Here is a 10952-nt window from a genome sequence, read left to right on the forward strand (position 1 = left end):
CCGGCAGAAGTGCCACAGATACCAATAAAGTAGAAGATTTGACAATGGCTTTGTCGGAGGCCTCCAAAATGGCTGATCTTGTACATCTTGGCCTTATTCTGCAGCTTGTTGATCTTGTTATACTTTAGTTGGTAAGTAATAAACTTGTGCAAAAGGGGAACTGACTCTTCAGGCATCATCGAGACTTCCAAGATGTATCTCTTTAACATTTCCCTAGGTGTTACTGTGCACACCTGTGGGAAATTTATAAACCGCAAATTATTACTACGAAAATTATTTTCCAATGTTTCCGCTTCCCTCCATAAATTTACGTTATCTTTAATCAAAGCTTCTTGGGCTTGCTGAATTTCTGTCAAGTCTTTATCAATCTTTTCAAAATGAAGTTTAGAAAAGCTAATTTCTTCCTTTAATTCTCTTATTACACGGTATTCGCTATGCAGGCAAACTGGGAAAATCCCTTCTCTTCAGAATCACAGGTCTTTGGAACGACCTTACTAGCCCGCTGCGGAACCTGGGCTACCTCCAATTATTCCGCAAGCAACTGAAAACCTGGCTTTTCACTAAAATGTAATTCTATCCCCCCCCTTTACTCTTCTCTTCTATATATAAGTTCATGTAAACCTATTTTTTCCTTCTCTTCCTATATTTTAAGTTCTTGTAAACCGTGCCGAGCTCCACAACATCCGTGGAGATGATGCGGTATATAAACTTAAGGTTTAGTTTAGTTTAGTTTATTTTCTCCTTTTGTTCACTTAATCTAGCCTCTAGAACCTGAATTTGAGGGCTTATAGATTTACCCAAATTTACCATCAGCCAGTGCCACCCTCTACAATAGCCCATTATTTTCCACAGGCTGTCCCTGACAGTATGTGCACTAGTATCGGTGAAACTGGGATTAATTCAAATCATACCAGGACTGACAGTTCTCACAGGAAGGCACCTTCTCTCCTTGCTTGTAGTAGCGTTCTTCATCGTCATAACAGCCGCACTGAGCTACACACTTCATTTCCTCCTCATCAAAATAAGGCTTGCCTTTAGGACAATTTGGGTAACAACCTAGAGCAATGCAGAAGATGAAAATATAAAGAAAGTTGCCAGTTGGCATTATTGTCAATCTTAGCTGCAGTGGGACAAGAGAAAAGCTGTTTTCTAGTGCCCCTAACCAGTGGCGTACCTAGGGGGGGGCGGGGGGGGGGCGGGCCGCCCCGGGTACCAGCCCTAAGGGGGTGTTCCCGGCCTTGCCGTTCAGTCCCCCGCCACCCCCGAAGGACCGCTCGCCCCCCTGGCCTCCCCGCACCACCTATGAACAGCCGCAGCAGGATCGCGAAGTCAGCGTCAGCATCCCTGCGCTGCTTCCTACGACGCGATCCCGCCCCTCCTCTGACGTCAGAGGAGGGGCGGGACCGTGGCGCAGGAAGCAGCAGGGATCGCTGACGCTGACTTCGCGATCCTGCTGCGGCTGTTCATAGGTGGTGCGGGGAGGCCAGGGGGGCGAGCGGTCCTTCGGGGGTGGCGGGGGACTGAACGGCAAGGCCGGGAACACCCCCTTAGGGCTGGTACCCGACGCTGACTTCGCGATCCTGCTGCGGCTGTTCATAGGTGGTGCGGGGAGGCCAGGGGGGCGAGCGGTCCTTCGGGGTGGGTCGGGGCATCAGGCCTTCAGGGTGGGGCGGGCGGGCAGGCAAGCAGGCTTTCAAGGGGGAGGGGGGTGACAGGCAGGCAGGCAGGCCTTCAAGGGGGGACAGGCCTTCGGGGGGGGGGTGCAGACATTCAAGGGGTGCAGGCCTTCAAGGGGGGCAGGCAGGCCTTCAGGGGGGTGCAGACCTTCGGGGGGGGGTGTAGGCCTTTGGGGGGGTGCAGACCTTCAAGGGGGTGCAGGCCTTCAAGGGGGGAAAGGCAGGCAGGCCTTCAAGGGGGGGGACAGGCCTACAAGGGGGGGGACAGGCCTACAAGGGGGGGGACAGGCCTTCAAGGGGGGGTGCAGGCCTTCAAGGGGGGGTGCAGGCCTTCAAGGGGGGTGCAGGCCTTCAAGGGGGGTGCAGGCCTTCAAGGGGGAGACAGGCCTTCAAGGGGGGGAAAGGCAGGCAGGCAGGCCTTAAAGGGGGGACAGGCCTACAAGGGGGTGGGACAGGCCTTCAAGGGGGGGACAGGCCTTCGGGGGGGTGCAGACCTTCAAGGGGGGAAAGGCAGGCAGGCCTTCAAGGGGGGGACAGGCCTACAAGGGGGGGGGACAGGCCTACAAGGGGGGGACAGGCCTACAAGGGGGGGGACAGGCCTTCAAGGGGGGGTGCAGGCCTTCAATAGGGGTGCAGGCCTTCAAGGGGGAGACAGGCCTTCAAGGGGGGGAAAGGCAGGCAGGCAGGCCTTAAAGGGGGGACAGGCCTACAAGGGGGTGGGACAGGCCTTCAAGGGGGGGACAGGCCTTCGGGGGGGTGCAGACCTTCAAGGGAGTGCAGGCCTTCGGGGGGGGGGTGCAGTCCTTCAGGGGTGGGGTTTAGGCCTTCAGAGGGGGACAGACCTTCGGGTGGGAGGTAAAGTCCTTCGGGGGGTGCAGGTCTTCAGGGGTGGGGTGTAGCCCTTCGGAGGGGGGACAGACCTTCGGGGGAGGGGGGTCCTGGTGTAAAAGTACACAGAGGGAGAGAGGGAAGGGGGGGGTTCAAAGATACATGCATATGCCAGACTTTGGGGGTTAGAAATAATGGGTCTAAAAACAGAGGAGTGGGAGAGAGATGGTGCATAATGGGATTTAGGGAGGGAAGGAACAGAAAGGGAGAGAACTTGGAAACAGGGGATGGTGTGGAGGGGGGATAGAGATACTGGATAGGAGGATAGTTGGGAACAGAAAGGGAGAGATGGTGGATCCTGGGGTGGTGGGGAGTTGAGAAAAGGTGAATCTGTGGATGGAGACAAAAAAAAGGAAAGATGCCAGATCTCCGGGAGAGGGAAGGGAAACGGAAGGGGAGAACAGAGATGGCAGACGGATGGTTAGCACGGAGAAAGGAGACCCTGGCAAGCAAGACAACAAGAGCCTGGGACCAACAAGATTTGAATATTGATCAGAGAACAAAAGGTAGAAAAAATAATTTTATTTTCTGTTTTGTGATTACAATATGTTAGATTTGAAAAGTGTACATGAGACAGCTTGAAATGGGAACTTTTCTATTTTTGTGAATGGCAAGGCTGAGTTCAGTTAAAATATATGCTTTATAAGAAAATATAATAATGTGTTTTATAAAGTTTATAAGCATTGCTGGCATACTCGGTGAGGTGTTCCTAGTGTTGGTGGTGGTGGTAGCATGTCAGTGTGTTGAGAGGAAGAGGTAGTCTGGGAAATTCTGCTGAGCAAACTCTGGGCCCATTTCCACCCCCAGTTAGTCCACTCCACTCAACTGGTTCACACACTGAGTGGGTCTTTGGGTGTTATTTCTGGGTAGTTGTTTTAGAATCTCTTCCAGTGGTTTGTCAGTATCTCCTTCTGGTCCAAGGAAGGAAACTTTGTCAACCTTAGCATTGACCTTCAGAATATGTTTGTAACAGCGCTGCTTGTGTGGCATTAGGCTATGTAGTGATCGAAAGAAAAAAACAGACCTTTGCACATTTTTGTTACTCTCATTCTGTGTTCTTTTTGATAATGTATAAGTTTCTGTACAGACCATGGTTGCTTGTCTGGACCTTTTGCCATTCTCAATAAAAATACTTTGGAAAAAAAAAAAAAAAAAAAAAGGAAATTTTCACTGCCTGTTTCTATTCTGACCATTTATTCCATTTCATGGTTATTGCAAAAAAAAAAAAAAAAAAAAATTTTACATGAGGGGGGGGGGGGGGTGTCAAAAAATGATGGGCCCCGGGTGCCACATACCCTAGGTACGCCACTGCCCCTAACTTCTCTTTAGCATCATGGGAAGGGACAGTCGATGGGGACAGAGGACAGAATGGGAAAAGGTTGAAGATATGGGGACCCACTGATCTTGATCAGGATTGAGCCACCCAGAGCACTATGAGGGGTGCAGCATAGCCAATCACCCACTCAGGGGAATGCAGTATTCAGCGGGAGATAGCTAGCTAGTTCAGGTATTCTGTTCTCTGAGTTCCTTAAAAAGTTTCCTATTTAGAGATGCCTTTGAGTACTAACATGAGTTCTCCTTCATACGTTTTTTTTCCTGAATCCTTTCCGACAGCCTGAACAAATACCCCCACCCCCTCATGTTTTATCCTTTTTCATTCTCTTTTCTTAAATCTCGTTGTAGTTCACCACTCTCCCTTTTGTATCTCGTTAGTCTGTTCTGTCTTGGTAATATGAGTAAGTTGTTACAGAATCCCCCTGATTTTATTATATTATGTACAATCGCCTAGAATTTAGATAGGCGATGTATCAAATGTTAATTAAAACTTGAAACTTGAAACTTCAGGAGGTAACTGAGATCATAACGTGATCAAATTTGAACTGAAATCTGGCATGACATTGCAATGAAATCTACTGTAGCACCATTTATGTTTTTTTGAAAGGGCAACTATGATAAAATGATGAAAATAGTTAAAAAGAAGCTAAAAGAATCAGTTGCAAAGGTTAGGACTGTAAACCAGGCATGGATGCTATTTAAAAATACCATTGTGGAAACCCAGACCAGATATATTCCATGTATTAACAAAGGCGGAAAGAAGAGAAAACGAGAGCCAGAATGTTTAAAAGGTGAAATAGAAGAGAATATTAGAGCAAAAAAAAATCATTTAAAGAATGGAAAAAGGATCCAAATGAAGAAAACAAGAAGAGACATAAGCACTGGCAAGTTAGATGGAAAGCACTGGTAAAGAAAGCTAATAAAGAATATGAAGAGAAACGTCCCAAAGAGGCCAAATCTCCTAGTAACAATTTTTTTAGATACATTAGAAGCAGAAAACCCGTGAATGAATCAAGGAACAAAAGGGCACTCAGGGAGGATAAGGCTATAGCAGAGATTGAATGAATTCTTTGCTTCGATTTTTATGGAAAAAGAAGTATGAGATCTACCTGAACGAGAAATGGTTTTCAAGGGTGATGATGTGGAGGAACTGAAAGACATTTCGGTGAATCTGGAAGATGTACTAAGCCAAACTGGCAAGTTAAAAAGTGCTAAATCACCTGGACCTGATGGTATACATCCTAGGGTACTAAAAGAACTGAAACATGAAATTGCTGACCTTCTGTTAGTGATTTGTAACCTGTTGCTAAAATAGTCTGTAGTGCCTGAAGAATGGAGGGTGACCAATGTTACACCAATTTTTCTAAAGGGTTCCAGGGAAGCTCCTAGAAATTATAGACCAGTAAGCTGGACTTCAGTGCTGAGCAAAATAGTGGAAACAATTATAAAAAATAAAATTGTGGAACACGTAGACAAACATGATTTAATGGGAGAGAGTCAGCATGGTTTCAGGCGAGGAAGATCTTGCCTCACCAATTCTTTGAAGGTGTAAATAAACATGTGGATAAAGATGAGCCAATTGATGTAGTGTATCTAGATTTTCAGCAAGTTTTTATGTGACATCTGAAGACTTAACATATATCTATGTGTGGAGTTTTCTTTACAGACCAGCGATGATACAAACTGCTTAGGGTACTGTTAGTCCTGGTGGTCTGTGTATGAGGTCTGTTTTTCTCCACTTTTTGTGCTTTTGATTTTTTGTCATTACAGTACTCCCCCAATATTATCGGGAGTTCCGTTCCAGAAACGCCCGCGAATGTAAAAACACCCGCGAATACGGTTTTTAGGCAGGGGAGACGGGAGAGGGCAGCCAGAGAGGCAGGAGAGGGCAGCCAGAGCGCCAGCGAGTGAAGGAAATCACTCGCCGTATGCTCCAAATGCCTCTTCCTGATTGGGGAGGCCCGACTTTAGTACAGGAAGAGGCAGTCGGAGCATACGGCGAGTGATTTCCTTCACTTGCCGGCACTCCAGTTGCCCTCTCGTTCTTCCCCTTCGCGGTCGGAAAATACCGCAAATGACTGGAACCACGGACCGCGAATTCATGGGGGAGCATTGTATTGTTTTCTTTTGACTGGACGATTTTGATATGCTGCAAAAAGTATTAACAGTGCGACGATCTTTTTGCTTTTTGTGTATTGATTTATACGGCTGTTATTCCCTTATATCGATTGACCAAATTTTAAACGCCATTTTTAAATTTCCCTCACAAGAGATGATTTCATGTGCATGCTAACATTTATAGTATGGACTCCCTAAATCATTTGAAAATTGTCCTCTTAATGTAGGTTTGCAATCTGCAATCAAATTCAAATCTAGGCCGAGTTATATCAAGGATACTTGTACCTTCTAACCCTGGCAGTTTATAGAGGCAAGATCCACTGGGATTGCGGCAGGTCCTCATGCAGGGTGCTCCACAGGGCTTGTAGTGCCACTTACAATCAGAATCCTCATTATAGTAATCACAGAACACAGCTGTAGGAAGGCAGACCAAATACAGTTAGCGTGCTTTAAATAAAGATAATCCGATTAATTCCTATTCAGTTTATTTAAACATTGTTATACCGCTCAATCAGACTTCTGAGCAATGTAGAATAAAAATAAAATTACAGTTTGTGTCACATAAAATAGGGAAAACATTTGAAATAAACTGTGGAATAAATTAGATGGGACGGACAGAAACAAAGAACCTAAGAATTGGCGCTGCCAGGTCAGACCGATGGTCCATCAAGCCCAGTAGCCCGTTCTCACGGTGGCCAATTCAGGTCGCTAGTACCTGGCCAAAACCCATGCTACCGATCCAGGACAAGCAGTGGCTTCCCCCGTGTCTTTCTCAATAACAGACTATGGACTTTTCCTCCAGGAACTTGTCCAAACCTTTCTTCAAACCAGCTACGCTATCCACTCTTACCACATCCTCTGGCAACGCGCTGTATGGAAAGAGTGCACCTACTTTAAAGAGAGGGCACACTCTTTCTGAAGAATGCAGATTACTTATTTTTCAAAACTGCATGTGTACTGTTTTCCAAAAGGGCTCGAGTGTGCACTATTTCCTAACAGTGACACAGCAATATTTAAGGCTCAATGCCATCCAAACCTTTTACTTCAGAGACGCAGTTTCACACAAGTATTATAAGCCTTTGCTTCGCCAAGCCTGAACTGCTTGATATGTTTTTACTATCCAAGCAGTAAGTTAGTGTACAAGGTCCTGGAGGAAAAGTTCATAGTCCGTGGGGCAAGTCATTGCTTGCCCAGGGATCGCTACCTTAGAATCTTGCTAATATTTGGGCTTATGATGGACGCTTGTGACCTGGAATGGTTATTCTTATTAAAGTAATGACTGTCATATCGATATTATAAATAGCATTGGAGTCACCCTTATCTTTATCAACACACGCCCCGTCCAAATGAAACAAGGGTTTTAAAAAAGGTTAGGGGAAATCCACTGCTTATTCCTAGTATGAGCGGCATAAAATCTGGTCTTTCGTCCTGGAGTCTTGCTAGGTAGTTGTGACACAGATTGGCCACTGTTAGAAACAGGATACAGGGCTTTATGGACCTTTGTTTTGTCCCAGTATGGCAATTCTTAGGTTCCTATAGCGGACATGGGTCATGTTTCGCAACTGCTGCTTCAAGGCAAGACCTTTCTCACATTTTACTTCATTCTGGAGGCAGTGCATGCAAATCTCTCTCATGCATATTCATTGTGGAAACCAATGGGACTAGGTGTGCCCTGAAGGCTGGGTTGGGAAGGGATGGTAGGACATGTATTGCAGGTTCTGCACCACTTTGGTAGCCGGACTCAGATGCTAACATTGGACATAAGACCTACAGATTGAAAATGTGCTCTATTCTCCTTCTGTCTGTCTGTTTCTTCCTTTCTTTCTCACCTTTATATTCAGGACCAGCTTAATCTATGGCCCAGGGTGCCAGCTGCCTAGAATTGTGACATCACCATTCCATAAATTACCATAATCTATATTGTGACCACACTTCCCTCCTCCTCCTTCTGATGCTGCTGCCCTATCCCCCGCAAGGTGCAGCTTCATAGGCCAGCTGCTTCGAGGAGGGAGGGCCAGTGTCAGTGTCAGAGGAGCGAAATGCAGCACTTCCCTCTTCCCTCCTCTGACACTACTGCTTGACACTGGCGCTGGATTATGAAGTCACATCCTGCCAGGACCAGGCAGTAGAGTCAGAGAAGAGAGGAAGGAACTGGCTGGGGGAAGAGCGGGGCAGGGACATCTCTTGAGCTGGCCCTATTTATATTAGCGATTAAAAGTAAGGGGCAATACTTACGACAAATTTCTGGGGTTCTCCAGGCAATACAGACACCAACCACACTGCACGCCTGAGCATAAGAAGCCACTGCTGTACAGAAGCATTCGCAGTCCCCTCCAGTGTCACAGGCACAGGCATCTGTCACACACACAGAGTAGTATTTTATTGGGTCAACCTGTTGAAGAAAGACACATGAAAGCCAAGTGCATATGTTGCCATAGTCATCCGAAAGCACAGTGCTGAAATTCATGTCCCTTTCTTTCACTTCAAGTTCGAAGGAATTCAAAATTCTTTTGGTATGATGCTTCAGTTGTTATGGTTTCCTCCAGTTTCGTTGGGTCTCTTTGGACAGCTCAGAGGTATCTGAAAGAGACTAGCTAAAGAGGGCATGGGGTTTGTGAAGTATCAGTTACAATTACCCATCATTGTATATTTATCTGTTTATTTATATACTTATTTATTCATCTTATATACCATTAACTCATAAAGAGGGGCTTTTTCAATACGTTTTGCAAAAAAAACATTTTAAAAATCTAGTATCTTTTTGGTCCTAAAATCTCCCTATTTTAGATGGTTTTGTGCTCTTTAACGGCCATTTTCTGGAAAAAAAAAAAAATCCAAGGGAAAACACACATAAACAAACCATTGGGGCCTCTGGGGACCAGCAATCTTACTAGACTGGCCACACAAACAACCCAGCAGAACGGTGGGGCAACCTAGGGGCCACTGCAATGAACTATATGGAAAAGGTCCCCGGTATACATCACATCATAACCCCTCTACAGTATATTGTAATCTAATCAGAAGAGGATTGACATGATCGTGAGGTTTAGCCTTACATAGGGACCTAGTTCTATAAGGTTTGTAGGCGATGAACTAAGGAAGCAGTGATACTATAATAAAAAGAGTTGCATTGATCAATCTGGGAAATAATAAAAGCAAGAGCAGGGAAAATCTAGTGCGGAACTAATGAAACCAGAAAAACCCTTTTCTCAACACCTGTGAGACCTAAGCGTCAAATGGCAATACTGAATCTAATATAACCCCTAAATAACAAAATGGTTTCACAGGAACTACGTCAATTCCAAGAAGGTGATCTAGTATGCTGTTGTCTTGGACAGATTTAGCCAGCTCAAAAAAAAAAAAAAAAAGCTGGATATTCAATGCAGAAGCCCAGACAGGGCCTGGCATTGAATATCCGGGAGTTTCCATAATCCTCAGTCTTTCAGCATTCGTTTCCTTCCCTACTTTCTATGAAAACAGATCAAATCTGCCAGCATTTGTTATTCCACAATACACTAAGGAGCTTGTGTTAATAAATCAATACAAGAAAATACTCCACAAGTTAAAAAGTGAAAATATATACCTCAAAAATAGGTATAGAGTACAAATCAACGTACTAGTGCTGGTTGTTTGCCGGGACCATCATGGCACTTAAAGGTCCCGTACACCGCCCTCGAGATGGTAATAACTCACTCTACACACTGCTCCAACATATAGCGTTGTTAATAGAATCACTTATCATGAGTAAAACAGATTATCCTAGGAATAAGCAGTGGATTTTCCCAAGCCATCTCAACAATGGCCTATGGACTTCTCTCAGGAAATTATCCAAGCCTTTTTTAAACCCCGCTAAGCTAGCTGATTTCACCACATTCTCCGGCAACAAATTCCAGAGTTTAATTCCACGTGTGAAGAACTATTTTCTCCAGTTTGTTTTAAATCTACTATTTTGTCGCTGCATCGCATACCCCCTAGTCCTAGTATTTTTGGAAACAGTGAACAAGAGATTCACATCTACCCTTTCCACTCTGCTCAGTATTTTACAGACCGCTATCATATCACCCCTAAGCCGTCTCTTCTCCAAGCTGAAGAGCCCTAGCCACATTAGCCTTTCCTCTTAGGGAAGTCGCCCCAAACCTTTTATCATTTTCGTCGCCCTTCTCTGTACCTTTTCTAATTCCGCTATATTTTTTGTTAAGATACGGCGACCAGAACCGCACACAGTATTCAAGTTGCGGCCATACCATTGAGCGATACGAGGGCATTAAAACATTTTCATCTTTGTTTTCCGTTCCTTTCCTGATAATTCCTAACATTCTATTTGCTTTCTTAGCTGCCGCCGCACACTGAGCCGAGGGTTTCAACGTATCCTCAACAATGGCTCCTAGATCCTTTTCCTGGGATGTGACTCCTCACATAGAACCCAGCATCACGGAGCTATAGTTCGGGTTCCTCTTTCTCACCTGCATCACTTTGCACTTGCTCACATTAAGGGCTCCTTTTACGAAGGTGCGTTAGCGTTTTTATGGCACGCACCGGATTAGCGCACGCTAGCCGAAAATCTACCGCCTGCTCAAAAGGAGGCGTAGCGGAATGCGCACGTGGCAATTTTGCTCACGCTATTCCACTTGTTAAGGCCCTAGTGCACCTTCGTAAAAGAAGCCCTAAATGTCATGTGTCATTTTGACCCTCAGTCTTCCAGCCTCACGAGGTCCTCTTGCAATTTCTCACAATCTTCTTGCGATTTGTGTAATCAGCAAATTTAATTATCTCACTGTTATTCCCATCTCTAGATCACCGATAAATCTGTTAAAAAGGAGTGTCTCAGCACAGACCCCTGGGAACCCCACTATTTACTCAAAATATAACTGGATCTGTGCGTTAGAATCAACAGAAGTAACACAGAAACAATTGTTCAGGGAGGAAAAGCCTCAG

At 45.4% G+C, this 10952-nt stretch overlaps 1 protein-coding gene across 1 annotated transcript in view; it reads right to left on the minus strand.

Annotated features, from left to right (window-relative positions):
* Positions 1–10952, minus strand: part of LOC117352117 (mucin-5AC-like) — a 94317-nt gene that overhangs the window by 39232 nt on the left and 44133 nt on the right. The window contains exons 19-21 of the mRNA XM_033928251.1: positions 8253–8409; positions 6303–6431; positions 912–1056 (exon numbers count right to left, since the gene is read on the minus strand). Of these exons, the coding sequence (XP_033784142.1) occupies positions 912–1056; positions 6303–6431; positions 8253–8409 (431 nt within the window). The remainder of the gene's footprint in view (positions 1–911; positions 1057–6302; positions 6432–8252; positions 8410–10952) is intronic.

This window comes from Geotrypetes seraphini, chromosome 19, assembly GCF_902459505.1.
Source record: "Geotrypetes seraphini chromosome 19, aGeoSer1.1, whole genome shotgun sequence".
NCBI classification, from domain to species: Eukaryota; Metazoa; Chordata; class Amphibia; order Gymnophiona; family Dermophiidae; genus Geotrypetes; species Geotrypetes seraphini.